The sequence below is a fragment of the Lycorma delicatula genome, chromosome 8 (genome assembly GCF_047948215.1).
Source record: "Lycorma delicatula isolate Av1 chromosome 8, ASM4794821v1, whole genome shotgun sequence".
Classification (NCBI taxonomy): domain Eukaryota; kingdom Metazoa; phylum Arthropoda; class Insecta; order Hemiptera; family Fulgoridae; genus Lycorma; species Lycorma delicatula.
The window spans coordinates 74,013,830-74,038,115 of NC_134462.1; the positions used below are offsets into that span (position 1 = coordinate 74,013,830).

The following is a 24,286-nucleotide window of genomic DNA, read 5'->3' on the forward strand; positions in this document are numbered from 1 at the left end:
AGATTTTCATTTTCCTGGATCATAGCTCTAGCTAGTAGTATGCTACAAGAAGTTAAGTTTGGTAATTAGTCAAAAAATTGGTATGAATGAATTCTTTATTAATTTTTCGATTCTTCATGACCAAAGGGCCCCATAAAACAAAAGGTTGTGGGGGTAATGTTCATACGTGCATTGGCGTGTGTAAACTTTAATAATTTTTGAACGGATAAACCGATTTTGATGAAATTCTGTATAGAGACTCGTATATATGAGAAAATTTGTAGCTACAATTTTGGGGTCATTATTCTAAAACTTTTCACAATCCCATAACTTTTCGATGCCCGTAAAAATTCAATTAAAAAAAAAAATAAATAACTAATCTACATTAAGTTTAAAAAAGAATTTATATTTATTTTGAAAGCATACCACAAGAACCAAAGAAGTATAATAATCTGAAATTAGCTTGTTTTAAAGTAAAAATATATAACAAAATTACAACAAAATATTATATTATATTATATATATATATATTTTGTAAGCGTCTTACACCGAGTGAAAACAATGAATATGATAGAATATTTATCACAATAACAAGAGAAATGATTCATTATTTCTTTACATTACTATGTTAGTTTTCTAGTTTTTATGCATGTAAAGCACTTAAAGTACAAGGGATACTGATTACCGTGTTTCTGACTAAAGATATTTGTTATACATCCAATCTTTCTCAACACAATAAAGGACAAAATATCACATGCATTTAAATGGTATTAACATGCTGCTTTTGTTTTACATTATATTCAACACAATGAAGAAGGAAGCATCCTATACCTCAGTAAATCTGGCGTGGGATGCTTATTATATTTGAAAATATTTATATCATTTTTGATACAGACTTGTGTTTCATATTAGACGTACAAATAATAATTGGTTATGATATACACAATAATATAAAAAAGGTTATTTATTTTTATAAAGAAATGAATTCACCATCAAATTTTAATAGTTCATCAGTTGTTAAATGTTTTTGTATAGTTTTTATTTTTTTATTTTTAGTACATTACTAGGAGTGTATTTTGATTTTGTTAAAATTAATTTAGCTACTGCAAATGATCTTAATACCGGTTTTCTTTTAGTGATAATTCTAATGTGTAGATTTTACAATGATTCTAAATTTTTATTTCATTATTTAATTAATGTTACATTTGTTCAAAAAAAAAATAAAAAATAAAAATTGGTTTGATAAAATAAAATATTTAGTACATAAATAGCTATAAAATTAGACAATGAATACAAAACGTATTTATAAATAAATAAATGTAACCTAAATAAAATGTAAAAAAAAAAAAAAAAAAAAAACATGAAAGAAAGTCACTATTTTGTTTAGTTTTTTTTTTCTTTTCTAGTATTAAGTGTTCAATTTTATGAGGCGCAAGAAAACTACTTATGAAAATTGGTCTCGCTAAAAGATAACAAAACTTAAGTGGGTAACTTAGTAATATTCAGACAATTACCAGATTACTGTTTTTACAGTCCTTCTTTTAGTTACAGAAATAAAAACCGGATATTCAAGAAGGTAATACAGATTCACATTTTGCTCGAGAACATAGATAGTTGTCAGTAATTATATATTTTTGCAACTTATGTTTATATTTTATTAATTTTTAATGGAATTCTATTAAAAAAAAAAAAAAATATTTGTATTTAACTGCTATATTTCCATTAGTAGTTTGTCTTTATTTCTACGTTAAAAGTTAACTGGACTTTATTTACTATAAAATATACTTAGACGTACATAATTAACTGCGGTAACCACCTTTAACAATTTCTCATTTTTTCCTCATTAGGTCTTTATTCATCCTTTAATGCATTTTTTTTTTTTGTCTTCAGTCATTTAACTGGTTTGATGCAGCTCTTCAGTTTTGTTCTTGTTTATTTTCATGCAATAGTTCTTGCGTAGGACTTCATCTATGTCATTCATTGTTTCTTCTAAATCCTTTTTACTCTCAGCTAGAATTAATATATCATCAGAAAATCGTAGCATCTTTATCTTTTCACCTTGTACTGTTACTCCGAATCTAAATTGTTCTTTAACATCATTAACTGCTAGTTCCATGTAAAGATTAAAAAGCAACGGGGATAGGGAACATCCTTGTCGGACTCCCTTTCTTATTACCGCTTCTTTTTTATGTTCTTCAATTATTACTGTTGCTGTTTGGTTCCTGTAAATGTTAGCAATTGTTCTTCTATCTCTGTATTTGAACCCTAATTTTTTTTAAATGTTGAACATTTTATTCCAGTCTACGTTATCGAATGCCTTTTCTAGATCTATAAATGCCAAGTATGTTGGTTTGTTTTTCTTTAATCTTCCTTCCACTATTAATCTGAGACCTAAAATTGCATCCCTTGTCCCTATATTTTTCCTGAAACCAAATTGGTCTTCTCCTAACACTTCTTCCAATCTCCTCTCAATTCTTCTGTATAAAATTCTAGTTAAGATCCTTTAATGCATAGAACTCAGAAATAAATATTTATAATAAATATTGTTTTACGTGGAAAAAATATTTATATATATCAATTTATATTGAAGTTTTACCTGCAGAGGCGCGCCCTCCGGGCGGGGCACGTCTCCGAATGGGATTATTAGGTGTCCAAAATTGATTACCGCTTGCGTAAAAATATTCTTTTCTGAATGATGAAAATATAACGAAAGCTAAATTAGAAATTTAACTCTAGAAATTGATACTAACGAATCGGGATTTTCCGCTAGTGATCGGTACATTCCGATACCTATTTTTGGTTAAATTTCATTATTTTATGAAAAAAACAATCACATAAATAAATAAATGTATTATTAATATATATATATATATATATATATTTCGCATATACATCGATGCATGTTATATATCGATATATAATAATATAAAAAGTTTACACCTGACCACCACGAGACATGTACTAAAGAATCGGAATTTTCTGCTAGTATCGGTACATTCCAGTGCTTAGCTAAGGGGGACGGACACACACACACAGACAGACACACATACAAATGCCCTTTAGTAGGGTAAGATTTACAATTTTTTTCTAAAGTTTTGTTGTTTTTTCTCTTTATGTCACTTTATATACAAAAAACCTTCATTTGTTTCATTTTATATAAATAATAATAAAAAAAAATAACTGTAGCCTAACTATATTTGAAAATGGTTAGAAAAATGCTGAAAACACAAAAATTGTAATAACTTGAAATCTAATTGGGATGGTCAATGGTGTAAAATACTCGGTGAATCAAATCACACCTAATGAAGCCTGATCCGATGTTTTTTCTCAACTCTGAGTCGAGATATGAGCAAACATTGATTCTTCCTATACAACACAGTGACTTCGTTCATTACCTGTAACAATTTCTCATTTTTGCCTCAGTAGATCTTTTTTCTATCTTTTAAATACTTATAAATCAGAAATAAATATTTTAAAAAGATATAGTTTTCTTCAAGAAAAAATGTATATACCAAATGATTTCGTACATTTCAGAAACACCATGTTAATTCTCAATTAAAATGTTTATTCTGGGTTCATGATTTGAACCAAGAAACTTTTCGGGTGAAGACAGAGATATAATAATAATAAAAATTCAATACAGAATACACAAAAAATAAAATGAATTTAATTTATAGATTTTGTCCAAAGGTCTACATATAAAAAAAAAAACTAAAATTGCTAGATTAAAGGATTACAACACGGTTATTTTATCAAAACTTTTGTATACGTCAGAGTGCCTAATTTTCACGTTAACTGAAATTGCAAGTTTGAAAACCAAAAAAAATATGAATTACACAACAAATTTTGGAAAAAATAATGATAAACGGATAATATAAAATGAGATCCATCAAGAAATTTATGAAAACTTCTCAAAAACTTTACCCAAAAATAGAAAAACATAAACTATGTTTCATGAACGTTAACTAAAATGAATTCAAAAACATTAACCGAAAGCTTTTTTCAAAAACACTCAATACGAAAACCGGAAGCCAAAAGATTAGGCTTGTCAAAAAGATAAAAAATGAAATCTGAATTGAAGTTTTTTAAGATGGAAATCATGTGAGAAAATTATTAAGGAATTGCAAGAAAAAAAATTCTGAAAAGTAACTGATGTAAAGAAACAATAATGAAAGTACATTGAAAAAATAAAAAAGCGAAAACCTTAAGAAAAAAAATTTGTTAATTAAAGTTTTTAGATAATCATTTTAGCTTTTAGGACTTATCTGTATTTTAATTACGAGAAGCTGGAAAAATAATTACTAAAATACTGGGTTTTTAGTCGTTAAGAGTACCCGGTACTACCATATGCCTGGGCGGATGGTGTTCGACAGAGATTTCCTCTTCCCCGACGTAAAAAAAAATTGAAGGGGACAGGCATCATCGGTGCATTAGAAAAACTATAAATGACATAAGTGTAATTATATTTTTTCAAGTAATTGATTTATAATAAATTAATGAAATGAAATTTTAACAGATTTAAAAAAAAGTTTCAATTATTTTTTTTTATTTTCACACCGACTTATTATGTTAAAAGTCTAATCAGAATTATGATAATCGCAACGATCTTCCTATAAAAAAAATAAATAAATGAGTAATTGGTTGTAGTTAATATTTTAAAAAATTAATTATTTTTAATTTATGTTTTTTGTAAATAATATACGAATTAATATATAATACGTTTTATATCATTTATATACAATTTAATACAAGTTTAATATAATTTATATCACATCGGCTCTTGTGTTTATTAATATGTCGTGGTTTGTTTTATTTATTATATTTAATGTAAACGTAAAATTGAATATAAGTAAAATTACACAAATCAACCCACCGGGTTGGTCTAGTAATAAATTCGTCGTCATAAATCTGTTGATTTCGAAGTCGAGAATTAGGTTTAAATCCTAATATAGTTGCTTTTATTCGGATTTGAATACTAGATCGTGGTTACCGGTTATGTTTGGTGGTTAGGTTTCAGTTAATCACATGTCTCAGGAATGGTCGCCTGACTTTGTTTAAAATTTACAAATTCGTTAATGACTTTATGAAATGACTATAAAAAAAATTATAGGTTATAAAAGGATGTAGTAGAAAAGTTATGTTGTATTGAAAAATGGATTTAAAGATTTTTTTCTGTTTAACCTCCGGAACCATCGTAAGGTATTACTTCAGAGGATGATATGTCTGTAATTGAAGTGTAGTCTTCTATAGTCTCAGGTCAACCGAGAGATTTAAAAATTAAAGTTTTAAAATATTAAATATTTAAGAATATTCAAATATTTATTGTAAACGATCGCATTCCTTTTTTTTTTAAATTTATGGTAAAATTATTGGATTTACTTAACATCTGATCAGTTATATCTTTTGAATAAGATAAAAAAAATCTTATTTGGAGTAAAATCTTCAGTATATTTCTTATTTACCTACTTTTAAAAATTACATTTTAGATCAGAAATTAATGAATAATTAAATACGTATTATGGAGAATTAGTGATGTTCGAAGAAATCTTGACAACACAACGAAATTTATTTAAAAAGGGATATTTTGTTTTAAATTATCATACAATGAGGTAGTTAATATAATATTAGTGATTCAAGCAGTGTGTCAATGTAGCGTATATAATTAAAACGCTAGCCTCGTCTACTGAAGGTTGATAGTTCGTGACCCGGCCGAACGAGTTATATTTTAACGCTATACTTGCTTCTCTATACTTTGCTACTATTTATTTATTGGGTTCTAATTAACAACACTACTAATCTAGCAATTCATGAATGACACAACTGATTATATGGACAAGGGATGCACGTATTCTAGTTATGTAGACAGATGATTAAAAATTAACAAATTAATATTTCTTATTAATAAAAAAATATTTATTTAGTTATATAACGATTTTAATTAAAATGTAATACAAACATTTTAATATTAATGCGACTGTTAAATTACCCAAAATAGATGTATGAAATTTAGCTCTACAGAAGTACAAAATTAAAGAATTATTGGAAGGGATCGGCAGAACTGTTGATACACAAAAAACTTTTATACATTACTAAAAATTCAGAACAGAAAATTTTTAAATGGAAAAGTTTTTAACATAGTATGTAGAATGAATAAAATAGAAAACAACAGATGTTATTAGGAAAAAACGGGAAAACAGGTGTATAAAAGAAAGGAAGGTAGATTATTAAAAACTAAGCTTAATTGTTACATAAATTTCCATAAGTACATGATTCTAAAAGAATTGTTTGCAAAAAAATACTATTAAAAAAAAACACAAAAGTTATAGGACATGTTTGACTAGTACGAATAGAGAAATACTCTGGAAGAAACAAGCAACCATTGTTTCTAATGTAAGAAACAGCTTGCAGGATTCCAGCAAACACAGTATAGCTAAAGATATGGAAACTAGTTCTGAACGGACCTATAAAGGAATGGGATTTCTCGAAAAGTTGTGACATATTTAGCAGGAAAGTCAAGTCGGCTGGCTACTAAATGTCCCGGCAGCTTTTTGTTTGATCCCTCTTCTTGTTCTTATTCTTCTTCATCGTCGGTAAGCTTACAATTCCTTCTACTTAATATTTATCCAGTTGTTACCCTCACTCAGTCCATTGTGAATTGATCATGTCACGCTGCGTTTACTTAGTCTAACACACCTCCTGTGCAGTTCTATTCACATGAAATGGAAATAATTCCTGTTTTATTGAGTAGATAAGATTTACTGATATTAATGGATATTTAAAACGTTTTATTTGAAAGCTTGAAAGACAATAAATATACAAATGCAAATTATAAACTTGTCTTAAAGCATTACCGTTTTTTTATTTTTGTAAATAAATTAATATTTCAGCTTAAAGATTATTTTTACAAAAAAAAAAAATCATAAAAACAAAAACCTACACTAATCCAATCAAGTTCGATAGTTGATGTGTTTTGTCTAAGGCCCAATAATAGTCGATCTCTTCAAGACTATTGACTCAGTTTTAATTAACTTCTTATCAGTTATATTAAAGAAAAATATTTCGTAATCTTTAATCGAAAACACAAAAATTGTATTTAATATTTTCTAAATTTATTTATTTTCCTTTTTACTTTATTAAATACCTTATTTACGACTATAAAATACCTTATGTAACCTTACAAAAAAAATTTGACCTTATTTAAAAATGACCTTACAAAACGTTGAGCAGATCGATACCCAGCGAAAATATTTTAATGGGCCTGAACATTAGTTAAAATGATGATAAGGGAAAACAGTAGGCTTCTTTCACCAACCATCGGTCAACTAATTTCTATTTTTATCAAAAAAAATAGAAATATAAATTTGGTTCAGTAGATTAAATAGTGAAAAACATTAAGCCTCTCTTATGAATATATACGTATATTTGAAATTCGACAAACTTAGTTTTTTGAAGTGGTTTTATAGTATCTAAATCTCATTTTTTCATCAGTATTTTAAATATAATTTTGTTTTTTATAATTTTCTTTCTTGCACTACTACGATGCTTAGAAAGACGTTAAAAAAAATCGGTTAAAAGATATGCAATAAATAAAAAGATAGCTTTTTTTCGATTTGTTGGGAAGATAATAAATTTGGGACAATTTAAAAAAAAAAAAAATTATATAAGCATGCAGGCATGTACATAGTTAAATATAAAGTGCAGTTATATTTGTAAAATTTTGAGTATTTTGATTCCAAAAAAAACTATCTCACCCCCAGGGAATATTTACCAACAAACCGTCCCATATACATGAGTACGTAAAAATTTCATTAAAATCGGTAATCCAGTAAGAAAAAAATAAGCTTCCAGTCAAAAGATATTAAGTTTCAAACACGTCAACACACGTACGGCCATGTACCATATGTTTATATATACGTACGTACGAACGAAAATTACCCCCTATAGTGGTTTTTTTTGGGTCCCTGGGTCATGAAACGTCGAAAAATGCAAAAAAAAAACCAACCTGATTACCGTATTTTCCTTACTTGCAGCATTGCTTTAGAGCTATGATGTCAGGAAAGTAAAAATAATACCTGATAGTTCTCTACGTCATTCCCTTTTTTTCTGCTTCCGAATTATTTACAAAAGCTTGCATATTTAGCGACGTTTTATAATCAATAACGTTCGCATGGGGTGCCGTCTCAGTGCCAGTAGTTAAAAGAGATGTAGTATCGCCTACGACGAAGGAAAACCGTGTGGTATAATCTGGAAGTATCACCGGTCGTAGAAGAGATGCCTCAAGGTTTTGATGTAGCTTATATGTGCCCGGTGTGTGGACAGATGTTCAGTTTATACAATCGTCTTGCTAATTATTATGCAAAATTTTAATTATTATTTCTAATGCTTCTCAAATTTATTGTATAAATTTGAAAAGCATTATAGACTATATCTATATATATAACGTTTAATTATGTTTTGTATTTGTTCTAACGAAATTTGTTTTTTTATTTTTGTTTCAGGTCTATTAATTAGCGACATACTTGTTTTACTGAAAAAAAAAAATATATCGCCGTGTTTATGGCTTGGAGGACCAATTGAGAATGGTCGTGAGAGACCGTTGTGGTAGACTAGTGGAGTTCCTGTGCCGCATCAGAGGCAGGCCTTCTGATGACCATGGGGGATACGATGCGGGTAGAGCCCCAGCGCCATGAGGATCACCCGCTGGTGACCAACAATAATAATCATCATCATACCCATCAAAAGAAAAAAAGAAGGAGATTAAGCCAAGTAGTGGACAAGTTGGTCACACTCAATAACAACGTGGTCCACCATCAAAACAATAATAACGATAGTGGAAAAACGTCGATGTTAAGCGGCCGCCAAGAAGAAATGGGGGGCGAGGTATTTAACTGCCCCGTATCAGAAGATGACGACGTCGAAGACGTCTTCAGCCCCGCCTCCTCCAATAAGTCGCCTCATAGTTCCAATACGGATTCACCTAAAATAAGTTTCAGTCCTCTTAGATTGAAAGATAGTAGTGTTGAAGAAGATACAGCGGTACCGCCACCGGCAGGATGCACTTGTGCGCATTGTTTGCCGTATCCTAGCTCACCGGCCTCGCCTCTACCCGCTCCGGTTTACAATTTTGAACACTACATTACGACCAAGTACCTGCCAGATCTTATAAGGAGGCGTAGTCATTCGGATTCCGATTTACCGGTTTGGTTTGAAGCCGCGAAAACCGATCCGTTAGAAAGAGGAAGTAGTGGTGTTTTAATGAGACAACCCGCACCTAAATCAGCACCGCATCCGCTCAGGCATACCTCACTAGAATCGGAACGTTCGACGCCGCAAGACTCACCACTCGATTTATCTATGAAAACCGGGTTGAGGGAGCCACCTTTACAATTATTCCCTTCAGGATTTTTACCCGCGTGGGGTGCCGTCTCAGTGCCAGTAGTTAAAGGAGATGTAGCATCGCCTACGACGAAGGAAAGCGTAGCGGTGTGGTACAATCTGGAAGTATCACCGGTCGTAGAAGAGATGCCTCCAGGTTCTGATGTAGCTTATGTGTGCCCGGTGTGTGGACAGATGTTCAGTTTACACGATCGTCTCGCTAAACATATGGCATCGCGACATAAGAGTCGAGCACAAACAGGTGATTCGACCGCAAAAGCGTATCTTTGTGAAGTGTGTAAACGTTCATTCGCTAGAAGCGATATGTTGACACGTCATATGAGATTGCATACAGGTATTAAACCATATACCTGTTTAGTTTGTAAACAAGTATTCTCTCGTTCTGATCATCTCTCAACACATCAAAGAACGCATACGGGTGAAAAACCGTACAAATGTCCGCAGTGCCCTTACGCCGCTTGCCGAAGAGATATGATTACAAGGCACATGAGGACTCATACACGTTATGAACCGGGGGAAGAACCCCCCGATCAACCTTCCATAACTCCACCATATACTAATTTAACACCACCCACAGAATAACTTTAATATTACTATCACAGAGTTCCGTTCATCCTACTAGACCAATTGTGCTACCAGTCATCTGTAATTAGAATTATTATTATAATTTTTTTTAAAGACTTTTTTACGAGAAGCAGTGAAAGTTTTATTACTTAATTTTAGTTACTATTTACCTTTAAATTTAATAAAAGTTTAATTAATGTGTAATTTAAAAAAAGTACATTAAATTATATAAAATGATGTAAATAAAGTTACATTCGTTCAAAATAATTTTGTACAATTATCGTCATTAGCTGCAAATCAACTTCAATTTTAATTACACAAATTAGAATTTTATTTTTAATTTAAAGGTAATCTCCTTTTAATTTATTAATTAACTTGTCAGTATTTATTTATAATTCAATAGTATCTTTTGTAAGATTATTATTAGATATTATGTTATTTTTTAAGTACGTTACAATATATTTATAATTAAAAAAAAAGAAGAAAACTGAAATTATTAATAAATTATGTGTTTTCTACATCTTATAAAATTTACAATATAAATAACTAAAATTATACGTATAATTTAAGTTAACATATTATGAATAAAAAATAAAAATTACTAGAAAATGTACTATATTATTAATAAATGAATTAATTGTTAATTATTTCTTTAAAACAGGTGAATAAAGTGCCAAATATAATTCTATATCATATTATTTTTATTAATTTTTTTTTTCATTTGTATATATTTATATATACATTTAAGATTATAGTATTCTTATAAGACTAATCATTAGAATTTGTTTGTTTTTTTTTTATTAAAGTATTGCTTTATTATTTAAAAAAAAATTGATTACAATATGAAAATGTTAGTCTTTTAATTTGTTTTTCGATACACAACATGATAGGCAAATATTTATTTTGACAATGATCTATCTATCATCTGGGTTTTAATTTTGTTTAAATGAAACATTTAATAAAAAAATAATAATAATGTACGACTGTTGTATTAGAGGATACATAAATAAATGTATAAAAAAAAGATAAAATGTATATTTTATCATATTCGAATAGTAAACATAAAATATGTTTAATACTCTGATAATCCCATAGAATTCAAATCCATAAAATTGATTTGAAAAAATTGTTGAGTATTGCATTAAAAAACAGTTAAATTTTTTTAAACGATTAGAATATAACAATTTAAGCAAATAAGCTTTGTATAATATACAATAAATTAAAATAGATTTTAATTAATAATAAATTATTATTGTTATAAATCTTTTACCTTAATAAAGGATGAAATAATTGTACCTTATTAAATTTACTTACGTACTGTACTTACATTAATACAATAGCATTAACAAAAATAAAAAATAAATGCAATTAAGAGAAAACATTAACTGTTGACTAATCTACCATAATACAACTGAAATACCGTTTATTAAAGATGAAGAGAGAAAAAATCAATAGATTAAGTAAAAGATGAGGATAAACATGCGATTATTGTAAGATTAATAAGAATATTTATTTAGAATATGTTAGTTAATAAATAAATATTATTTTGATCTCAATTTATAAACAGGCCAGTATCATTTATTTATTTTCATTTTAGATTTTTTTATTACTTATTATACATTATTTACATCTTTAATAATTAAAATATTTTGAAAAGATCACTGTTATTTTGACAATACTCCAACGGTAATTAAGAATTACCGTTTCGATAAACGAGCATACATTTTGATTAAACATTATTTTGTATCTTTACGTCAGCATTATTTTAGTCTTCGTACAGGATCGATTAATTGTCCATAATCAATTGATTAGGTGTTTAAATGTAAGTTTCTCGATTTGATTTCTCCTTATGTATGGGATAAAAATTTTGATTTAAATAAAATTAAAAACCTGAAGATGATTAGATATAAATAAAAACGTATCATATATTAAATGTACCCGAAAGTAAGAATTTTTTTTTTAATTACAATTTTATTAGAATATAATTGTCATTAAATTTATTAATTCTTTTTAAATATATTTTTTTAAATTATAATTTAATGAGAATTAATAACATATATATGTCTCTGTTGTATAAGGTACTGATTTTAAACTTATCTAAAGAATAAAAAAAAGTATTTATTAACAAAGATAGAGATTATATTAAAAAATAATAAATTTTCCAAGTTGATTCAATTTATTTATTTTTTTGTGGAAAGCCTTTTTCTGTGCCTAAATTTAAATTTAATTCATTCTAAATTTTATTGTAAAAAATTTATTCATAATGACGCTAGAAATATAGAAAAATTAAAAATAATATATACATATATATATATATATATATATATATATATATATATATATATATATATATATATATATATTTATAAAACTATTTCAAATGAAGGAAAGATGTTTAGATGTCGCTATAGTAATAAGTTTACTTACTTATATAACAATTTTTGAAGCGTTAAATTAAAACGTATTACTAGAATGTCATATATAATTGTTTTCTAAAAATAAAAAGAAATAAATGCTTTTAAAGGTATATCATATGGCTCAGTATATATAATTTATTAGAAATTTAAGGTAAAATATATATTAATTTTAATACTAAAATAGTAAATCAAATACTATAAAAAAATTTAAGCAGTTTTAATTTTCTCATTCATTCGATTTTATTATACGTAATTAATAAAAATAACTTATCATTTTTGTTAAAGAAAAAATGGACTTTAAAATAAAATATATTTAAGTTAAGAAATAATTAACTATTTTTCTTACTTTGTTATAAAATATAATCCATCAATTATTAAATATCTAGAAAAATAGCTAGGAGCTCGATTCATTGTTGTATGGGCTATAGTGTTGCCAAATATGGCAATAAAATAGAATACTGTTTGGATAATTTATAGATTGAAAACAATAAATTGTAATTAAAAATTCAATCTAAAAATAAAAATAATTATATAAAAAAATAATAATTATAAAAAATAGTGCCAGCTATTTCTTGTGTGCCTTTTATGAATTAACTTCTAATAAAAAAAAAAGAATTATCAGTAAATATTTAGTCTAAACTCTTTATGCAATTTAAGGCTGGAAAACAAATTATTTTATATTTAGTATATATTATTATAAAATATAATTAATTATAAATTTTAATAATTATAATTTTATGTTATAATTAATTATAATGTTATAATAATATAATTAAAATTTTGCATATTTCTGAAAAGACTTATTATATATATATATATATATATATATATATATATATATATATATATATATATAAATGCTTATTCTAGTGAGAAAATTATAATTTTATATTAATATAATTATAATAATAATAACAACGTTAAAATATTTATTTTAAAATAAAAATATTTTTTATTTATTTATTTAAAAAAAATATATATACAAATATATATTTTTAAAAATATGAAAATAATATAGTCATTTTAAAAGCTGTTTAATTATTATTACAATCCTATATTTTTGTAAAAACAAATAAAATTTATTTTTCAAATAAAAAATAATTTGAATATACGAGTATAATGAAATAATTTAATAAGTTACATAAATATTATTTGATTTTAAAAAAATAGTTATATTAAAGAAAATAAACTCACATGGTTGTGTATTTTTCACATAATTTTTTTTTTCTAATACAAATGAAAAAAAAAAGAAATAATGTTTATTGTTTAATACGTGAAAAATTGAAAAAAAGAAAGATTTATCGTGAATGAAATAGCTTATAGACTCAAATTAGAAAATAAAAAATAAAAATATTATCAATAAAAAATAACATAAGACGAGAGGCATTAATATTATTTTTATGTAAATACTATTATTATTATATATTACTAATTATTAAATATGGCCAGTTTTGTTATTATTTTAATAATGGCCAGTTTTATTTATACATATATATTTTTTTTTCTTATGTACAGTTATTTATTAATTTATCATAATTTTAGCATGAATGTCGGTGTTTTTATGTAGATAAATAGTATGTAAGTGAAAGAAAGAATGGTAAATATGTTTATATTTCTGAAAAAAAAAAGAATAACGTTTGATTATCCGTTATAATAATATATTATAAATGTAAGAATAAGTAATATATGTTTCATTAACCAGACCTATTTTCGAATGCCATTGTTAGTCGTTTTGCTCAAAATCTATTGTAGAAAGTTACGTCACTGTTAATACTGCTTTTACGTCTTCTAGTTTGATGTATATATGTAAACTTAAAAAATAATGTTAATTAATAATAATAATAAAATTTTGTTTCCTAGTTTTATTTATTTATTATTATTATTATTTTTGTTATAATATTATTTTTATTAAATTTGTTGATTTTTGTTGTGATTATAAAATTTGGTCTGGATGTTATTAACTGCCTTTAAAGGACTAATTAATTAATTATTTTTATTGGTTTATAAATTCTGATATAAATATAAAATTATCGTGTATTTTTTATTTTTTTCCAAAAGATAATAAATTTTTTTTTTAAATTCGGATTTATGAAGATGAAACCAAATATCAATTTTCAATTACTTTATTTTTTTTCTAAAATTTTAGTTTTTATGTAATTAATACGTATTTTTTATCTGATAAAAATAATACTTTTATCATAAAATAAATTTCCTGTTGATAATACTTATATAAATTTATACAGCCCTGAAAGAAATGTGTGACGTCATATATTTTCTACTATAAGTGATTAAAGCACGTATACATTTTATTGGATGTATGAGTCATCACACCTTCAGACGTATTCCCCCATTTCCTCAGGCTAAAAAAGCTATAAAGCTGGCATATGATACTTTCATCCACTTTGGCTACATTAATTTATTCCTGACATAAGTTGATAAATTTATTTTCAAGCATCTTTTTTAATTAAATAATTTTTTTTATTTAAATCATCTTCTGTAAATTAAATCGTAAAATTTTTTATTAGTCAAAGGTAAAATTTTTTATAATACAGCATTTTTATTTTAAATGAAATAAATATTTTAATTATTTCAGATAATAAAACTAATTACAAATTATACAACATTATATTTTTATCATTGTTTCGATGTACAAGACAAAATTTTATTTTAAATTCTATATTAAAATAATAAAGATATCAGTATAATTATTAATTCTTGTTATAAGGCAGTAAAATAAATGTAAACTGTTAAATATATTCGTTAAATCTGTTCAAATTGTATAATTTGTGTATTGATAAATTATAAAATAATTAATGATAATTTAATGTTATTTGTTTTGTGTTAATGGAATATATGTTCATGTTGTAGGTATTTAGGTAGAATAAATGTTTTATAGTAGCAATTTTATGTAAAATACTTTTAAAAAAAATACAAATTGTGATATTTTAAAATATATAATTAATATATAATGAAATTTGAGTAAATGTGTTACGAAAAAAGTAAAACTATTGTTAAGATATTATTGTTGATGGTTTCTTAGTTGAACGTAAATTAATGTATCAATAATTATTTATTTTAATTTATTTCACTGTAATGAAAAAAGATTATTATTTATTGTAATAAAAATTACAGCTGTTCTTTGTTAGTTTAGCGCTAAGAAAACCATTTAAAAAGAAAACTATTTTTTCTTTAAGACGTAGTCAAGGATTTTTCATGTAAGAATTAAAGTTTGAATTTGTTTATTATAAATAAATTGCTGACTTCTAAAAAAAAATACTTAGAGCATTTTTAAGGTAAATAAAATAACTTTTCTCCTAGTGGGCATTATAATGATTTTAAATTATATAAATTACAAAAAAAAAATGTTTAATTAAAATAGAATTTTAATTATTTTTAAAATTAAAAAAATACCACGGCCCTAAATTCGTCAATGGAGAATATAGGTTTAAAAGCTCAGAAGAAATTTGGAAATAACAGAAATTACAGTAAGAAAAAGAAGAATTTAATTTTATGAACATCTGTATATATAGATGGATGGAATGGATGAAAACAGACTAAGCAGTTATTTACCTATTTAGAAACAAAAATTGCGCGGTTTAAAGAGGCTGTTAAGAATTTCATAATATTAAATATCTGGTAAGAAATAATTGAAAATAGAAAACACATTTAGAAAAGTACTAGATGAGTTTAAATTTACAGGAAAACCGAAAACTAAAAATTAAAATGCAGTAAGAGAGAGGGAAAATGAAACAATTTTGGAAAAGGAAAAAGAAGTTTAAAGCTGTGTAACGTGACCTTAGATGATCCAATTGAAAAAAACAAAATAAAAGAATTTTGCGCTTTCCTACTCTTTATATAAATATAATTTTTTTTTTCAATTTATTTATTGGAGTCAGTCACTTGCACATAAGTTTATACCATGTACTTTCATGTTTATACATGTACCATTCATTTAGTTGTCAAAAATCATTCTGTATGATTCAATTTTCTACTTTGAGCAAGCGCATTAAACCTTAGTACTAATTTTTTTACCTCAGTTAGGTACTGGTTCAGAGGAGGAGTTGAATGATAAATTATGTAGCGTGTTAAAATGCCATACCTGACAGGGAATCGAACCCGGGACCTCCGGATGAAAGGCCGATAAGCTACTACAAGCGTCATTTAGCTGTTCTAATTCCGTAAAAAAAAGATATTACATATCTTATTATACATAAGGCATTACATACCTTATGTATAGTTGTATGAGTAAAATTATTGTACGACCTTTTTTTTAAATGTTTGTGAAGAATATATAACTGTTCAAAATATCCTTAATATCTACTACATATTAGCGCATCCTTATCTTAGTAATATTATGCAGGATTTACGTAAAAATCGGTAAATACACAACACTAAATTGTAATCTTTATCTATAATTACGCATTACAATAACAGAAGTTCTGATTATTAATTTTATTTAAGAATTTTCAGAAAAATTATGTTAACCGATAAGGAATTGTAATTTTATTTAAATACATCTTCTACAACTATGTGTGTTTTCTCTCTTTTATTAATGAATGAACAGCTCATTGATTTTCTAATTATTCTAATTTATAAAAAAAATGTTATCAATCAAATATTAATCTTTGCTCATTTATTTACGGTTATTGCAAAAAAAGATCGATAAAATTCTTATTATATTTAAATTTAAATATTGTTTTTAGAATTAATTATTTATGTAACTAATAATTCTATATACAATTTAAATTTACATATTAATTTATTTAATTTAACAAAAAAAGTTTTTTTTATCTAATATAATGTCATTTAAATGACATAAATAAAATTATAAATTACATGTTTTCTGTTCCTTGAAGATGGAAAAAAAACAGTGTTCAACAATGTTTAAATGTGATTCTAAAGCGGATAAATATGTTTTTTTTTCTACGTAATTTCTCAAAAATAAAAGATTATAACAATCTTATAAATTATTAACATTAGAATAATATATTTTTTTCATGGATAATAAAAAAAAATTAATTTATATGTTTCTTAATAGTATACCTTTTTTTAATATCTAATAACATTTATTTAACATATTTAAAATGTATAAGTATTTATATATTGTAAAAGAAAAATAATATATAAAAAATTTATAAATGTTTTTTTTTTTTTTATAAAAGAAAATATATTTTCCGCTAAAATAAATGTTACTAATAATAAATTTTCTCGGCAAATATTATTAATTTGCCATACTTTTATGCTCAACTAGAATTCTTCGTGTTGGATTACCGTTAGATTGTATTATAATCTGGGCATTATGCTTATTATATTTTATAATATATATATATATTTATACAAATAATTAAAAATAAAAAATATATATATATAAAAAATAATATTAATATATTTAATTAACTGTATGCAATGGCATTTTATTTATTATTTATTATTATTGTAAATATGCATTATTTGTTTTATTTTAACTATTTTATTATTATTACTATTATTACGGTTTTTTTTATTACTATTATTTATATCATAAATTAAAAATTAAAAAAAAAGTCTCTGAGAGATTGTCGCCCGTGCCACATGTGTGTTTCTCTATCAATGTAGTTTGTAGGTTTTAAGTTATTTTGATACAGTGATTACTATTATTATAATTATTATTGTATTTTGTAATTATTATAATTTATAATATTATCATTACAAATACTAAGTATATATTTGTGAATGTTATAATTTTTTTTGTACTATATAAATTATTTTGTAATAATATAATTTTAAAATGTTTATTTTATTTGTTTTCTTTTATTTATTTTTAAGCCTAGCCTCACATGATCCCACTTTTTTAAAACATTTTAATTTAGTAAAAAATATGTTATGGAAAAATTAATTTTTTTTTTTGTTTTGCTACATTTGTTTTTTGTATTAAAAAGAATCGCTACTAAGTGAAACATATTCAAAAAGAATCAGCAGTTTTTTTTAAAAAAAAGTAAGTCCCCTTTACTTTTTCAGTTTCTAGTAAAAAATTTTATTTTTTTGTCATAAAACAACTTTTTTTAATAATTTTATGTATTTTTAAATAATTGGGAGGACCCCAATATTAATAATAGAGAAAATTTTCGTATTTTTTTACATTAAATTTTTATAATTAAACCAAAAAAAATCCCTTTCAGAGGAAAATATATTTAGTATTAATGGGTATTATTTTTACGATGAAAAATTTTTTTTTTTATTGTAAAAGAAGTAAAATGAATCCATCATTCAAATTATCTGTAACAATCTAAAGAGTAAACAAAACAGTAGTAATCGTATGGATCCCAGGCCAATGCGGTATATCCGGGAACAAACGAACTGATGAGGCTGCCAAAAGAGCGGCAACAAATGGTCTGCGATTAGAATTAACATGTGAGAGAGCGACTTCACGAAGACAATCTGTGCCAAAATACGTAATCAATGGAATAAGTTCTGACTGCTGAGTCCTCCCGTGTTCTTACATGTCATTCGGAAAAACGGCTTCGAGAAACCTTTTATCCCAAACAACAGAAGAGACCAAGTCATCCTATCTCGGCTGAGGATTGGATACACGATACTAATCCACGCCCATTTATTTGACCCCTCAGCAGAACTGTGAGACGTAGAATTTAAAATGGTCCATAAACCACTTACTGACAGATTGCCCAACGTTCGGGTCTATTCGTTGACAATTAAACCTGGGTTCAAATGTGAAGGGTTTACTCAAGCGGAATAAACATCAGAAGACTGTTGCGGTTACTCTGTTACAGTAGGATAAAGAAATTAATTTTTGCTTGCGTGAAATCTCTTGCGGAATACTGTGTACGCAGTGAAAATATAGTGGCGATGTTCCAATATTTAGCAGCCAACTTACGAGTTCTTAACTTTGCACCGACTTAAATAAGTCGAAACTTAGAGAATTACCCTTTTTTTATATTTTGTAGAGGTTTTTTTTAATAACTTTACATAATTTAGTTTAATTTTTATTTAAAATAAAAAGAAACAAATGAAATATCAAGAAACGTTATTATTGTAAAAATATGACAGAAAAAGTAGAAAGAAACGACACAAGTCCAGAGACTTGCTCTGTAATAGTCTCTGGACTATTACACAGGACTCTGGACTATTTCAGGCATTCTGAAATGAGGGAATAATTACAAAACAGATTATTTTTGTTCAATCTCTAGAGTATATATTTCGAATATCTGAATGATTGTGGATAAATATAGTTCTGCTAAAACAATTATAACTGATCTATAACGAAGGTAAAAAAAAAGAAAAATGTCTTCAAATTATCTCTGCAAACATACAACGGATCACAATATCTACAAAATAAAAAAAATCATTGAAATCAATTCATTTCATGAAGATATAAAGCTTAAAAATGTATAATATTAGAATTTCAGAAATTCTTTTTTAAGGTATTTAATGGTTTAACAAATTTAGTTTTTTACTAAACAAATCTGTTATTAGTTGCCTAAACCTTAAAATTCTGTAATATTAGAGAGGATTAGATTACTTACCATTATGAAATAAACACTGTTATTTAGCTTATTTCAAATTTTATGATTTATTTATCTGTGGATCCATAAATGGTTTTTATAAAAGTACACATTCGTTATTCCTAATAATTTAGATTAACTTGGACACTTACAAAAAGGAAAAAATAAAGGCTATAAAGATTCGAAATGTGGACGTGAAATATTAAATGGATAGACAAGATTGGAGAAGTAATTAAATGAATGAGAACAAAAAAAATAATCAAAACAAGCTAGTAGTCTGGGACATACCGTAACAGAATTTATTAAAACAATGCTAGAAAGATCATATGAGATTGGCATGGAAAAAGGCAAGAAAAAATTACAAATTATAGATGACTTACATTAAATAGTAGCTGTCAAGAACTCAAACGGTTGGAAATAAAAGAATGTGAAGTAAGGGACCTATCAAAGGGCATGTAATCTTATGATGATTTTAAAATTAACTAAACCTGGTTTTCTTAATTTATGGCATATAAATGTAATTTGTCCCTTTAAAAATTCCACCACAAATTATAATATCTTCCTCTATTCGTCTTAAGACCTAACTTATCATACTTTTTATCAACCCATCTACTTTATTACATCCTTCATCAAAAAATTTCAAAGGCCACACTATTCTCTTCCTTATTGTTTTGAATATTTTCCTTTCTTTTCTACCACAAAACGCTACACTCCAAACAAACAATATTATTGTTAATAATTCTTAGATCTAAATTTGATACCAGCAGACGTTTTTATGAATAAAAGTATTCTGTTTTCATACTATTCTGATTTTTATCTCTATTTTACTTCATCCATCCTTTTGTTTAAAATTTCATATCTAAATAAAATTTCGCGAACTCTTTGTATATTTTATTCTCATAATAATTAGTTACTTATTTATTATCCTACTTTCTTCACATTTAATTTTTATTATTATTTTTTTTTTTTTAGTATAACTTGAAATTATTATTATTGATAATATAAAAAATCACTGGAAAGAATAACTTTCCTATAAAAATCAAAAGTTATGGTATTAGATGTAACTCCAGGATTAAATATATAACTAAAAAATAACTATTTGCATGAAGTGTTGGGTAACTAAAAAGAAAAAAAATTAATAAATGATGAATTAAGTCAGGTTTGATAAATTACGAAATAAGTTTTAAAATCTAATAAAGTTAAGAAAGGCTGGTTACAAAATTAAACCGATAATGATTTCAGCTTTTCTAATAAAAAAAAAATTCGACTATAAATTTTCTTAATCTTCTCTTATGCCTAATTTAAAAAAAAAATATTTACCCTTTCCGCCTGTAGAAGGTTCAAAATTTGCGGCCTATAGATTACCACCAGCGGTTAAACTGTCATTGGCTTCTAGACTACGCTGATAAGGTAAATTCAATTTTATTTATTGATGAAGCCGCGTTTACGTGAAACGGAGTCTTCAATTCTAAAAATAGTCTTTTATGGAGCGAAGAAAATCCACATGGTACTGCGGAAATAGTTTCCAACATAGATCTCATATTAATATTTGGTGTGGCATTATTTATATCAAAATTCTGGGACCCTTTACTTTCAATGAAAACTTTACGGGAGATGCTACGTTCATTTTTTGAAAATAATTTTCCGGCTACTTTACAGATTACATTGCAAATCATTTTTCAACACGATGGCCACATTTTGCTTTAGCAGCTAGAAATCTCTTGAATGATAATCACTTAAACTGGATTGAACTTGGTTGATTATTCAATTGGCCACCAAGATCACTTGACATAACGCCACTAGATTACTTCATTTGGGAACATATGAAAACGATAGTATACCGAAAAAAAATTAATACTAAAGAGTTACTCATTAAAATACGAAATGTTACTTAACTTATAAGAAACGATCCTGAGATGATACGGAAAGTCACCGGAAATATTTTACTTCGGGCAGAGTACATTGTGAAGAAGGGAATTTTAAGCACTTACTGTAACTGAGGTTTGATATTCTGTTACAATTTATCATTTCATGCATTTTTTTTTTTCTTTTGTTTGCCTATATTAAGAATAATGTTTATCAGGTACAAAAAGGATAATACGATTTTTGGTCCGTTTTGCTTCAATAAAAAAATCGATTTTTAAAAGTTTTTATTTAATTTTTATTGGCTGTATTTATATTAATTATCTCAGAATTAAATTCTATATAAGTTTTGTTACTAAATTCTTCGCATTAATTAGTCATTTAACAAAGCTATTGTACTACAAATCTTAAAAAACCTTTTTGACAACAAAGTTTTTGTTTTACATCTGATATCTTAAAAACTACTGCCGTTAAAGTTCTAGGACCTGCTTTATCCTACTTTCCAGCTCAAATTACGTGAGAAACAACCAACGTTGTCCTTAATTTCGGTCCAAAAAATTACAGTAGGGCTTCTTTTTATTAGAAAAACTTAAGTCCGGGTGAAATCTTTCGCTAGCCGTTAATATGAAATCAAGCGTTCCCAGACCCATGTTTATATGAACGTTTTTCATTATTTTCACCAGAACATGTCCTGAAAGTTTCTCTGTTTCTTCGGGGGACACTGTATCTCTCTCACGGCTTTGCCCGCTCTATAAGAATATTTTCGTTTCACGTCGCAGTCAATTTTCTTTTTATTTTATGCTTTTTTGTCAAGTAACCGAAGGCAGGTGTAGCCATGTAGCCACTCATGTCGCATATACAGTAACAGTGGCAGTAGCTGTGTTCATTGAGCTACACCGTCGCACCCAGTTTGTCTTCAGTAATTTTTGGAGATCGTTGATTATGAATGACTCACTAAACGTTATTTTATATATATATATATATAGGGCTGTATATCCTCAGCTATGAGGATTGGTACGCCTTGACGTGCCAGCTCCGATGATCAACTGGGGACTCCGTGTACCACTATGACAATTCCCTGTTGTGATGAAGATCTTCAGGACCCGTCATCCACTAGAGGGGAGTTGAAACCAAAGTCCCGGTGGGGGATCTTCTTGGCGTCCCCTCATTTGAGGCATAAGGCATGGACAAAACCCGGCCTTCGGCGAAGGGATAAAGGTTGTAGCTTAGCTGGATCCGGAGTCTCGTCGCTGAGGGTTAGAGGCTGACGCAATATGAAAGATCCAACCGGCTGGCCGACCTGCCTTGCCGGACGTACAGCAGGTGGGCGGGAAGGCCCGTTAGAGTTAAAGGATACTCCCCTGGCTGAGTTATACTTAGCTGTGTGTCCTGTTCAGAGGAGGGGAAAAAAAGGCCTGTGTATAAAATTTGTGGCTCGAAAATTTCCAAAAATACTAGATCAATTCATTTAAATTTAGATATTTTGTAGTAGCATGATTGAAGTGGTGCATGTGAGTATCTTATAAGATTGTTGAGACGTTCTGGAGTTACGTTCAATTGTTTAAAATTTTATGGTTCGAAAATATTCATAACTACTAGAACAATTTCATTTAAATTTAGATATGCTGTAGTAATATGTCGCTGTACATGTGAAAATTTTATGAGGATTGGTTGAGTCATTCTTCAATTAAACTTAAGGTAAGATAAGTAACATAACCTCAATTTGATGAGATTATTTTGTTGAGGTGGACAACATAACCTCAATTTGAGGTTATGTCAACATAACCTCAAATTGAGGTTATGTTGACTTTGTATTGGTGGATTTTTTACACGCTCTTTTTCAGCTAGTTACAGTGGTGAGCAAGTTTAAACTTCATGCGTGTGTGTAAGGTCTACTCGTTATTTTTAATTATTTCTTCAAATTACGATTATAATAATTAATTTTGTTATAAACAGAAGACATATTTTAATATTAAATAAGTAAAAAGACTATCCCTGTTTTAGTTTTCTCATTTAATTTATGTTTTAATTCTTGAGCAAAAAATTATACAAAATAAAATAAGGAAAGGTCGGTCGTCCTGCGCAGAAGTACGGAAATTCTTTTTTTTTTGTAAAAAATGCAGTTTGTAATGTGTAAAAAAATGTCAAGCTTGACCAGGATTAGAATACCAGGACACGATGTCATTATACAATATTTACTGTTTTTAAATAAAACAGACGGGATTTTATTTATTTTTATGTAGAATTCTAATGCAAATTCATATCATTTTTTTTTCTGCAGTAAATAGTTCGACTTATGAACAAGAAACCTTTGTAACGTGTAAAATTTAGGATATGTTAATTGCTGAGGACAAGTAAAGAAAGATTAAAAACAAATTTAGTTTACAAACGATGCAATAACTAATATCATCGGCTGATAACGAAGAAAAATTTGACCTCTTTTATCCTTTACACAGTAGTAAAATTCTTTAAAGTTACGTTAAAGAAGTATTTAAATAAAAAAGATAAAAAACTAAAATTTTCTGCTTCGTTTACCGTGGTTGCAAATAACATCCTAGTTCATTTTTA

General features: G+C 26.6%; 1 protein-coding gene across 1 annotated transcript in view; it reads left to right on the forward strand.

Moving 5' to 3' along the window:
* Positions 1 to 10,240, forward strand: part of klu (zinc finger protein klumpfuss) — a 133,543-nt gene extending 123,303 nt beyond the window's left edge. Inside the window, exon 3 of the mRNA XM_075372778.1 lies at positions 8,478 to 10,240. Coding sequence (XP_075228893.1) covers positions 8,626 to 9,957 — 1,332 coding nt within the window. The 5' untranslated portion in view covers positions 8,478 to 8,625 and the 3' untranslated portion in view covers positions 9,958 to 10,240. The remainder of the gene's footprint in view (positions 1 to 8,477) is intronic.
* The last annotated feature ends 14,046 nt before the right edge of the window (positions 10,241 to 24,286 follow it).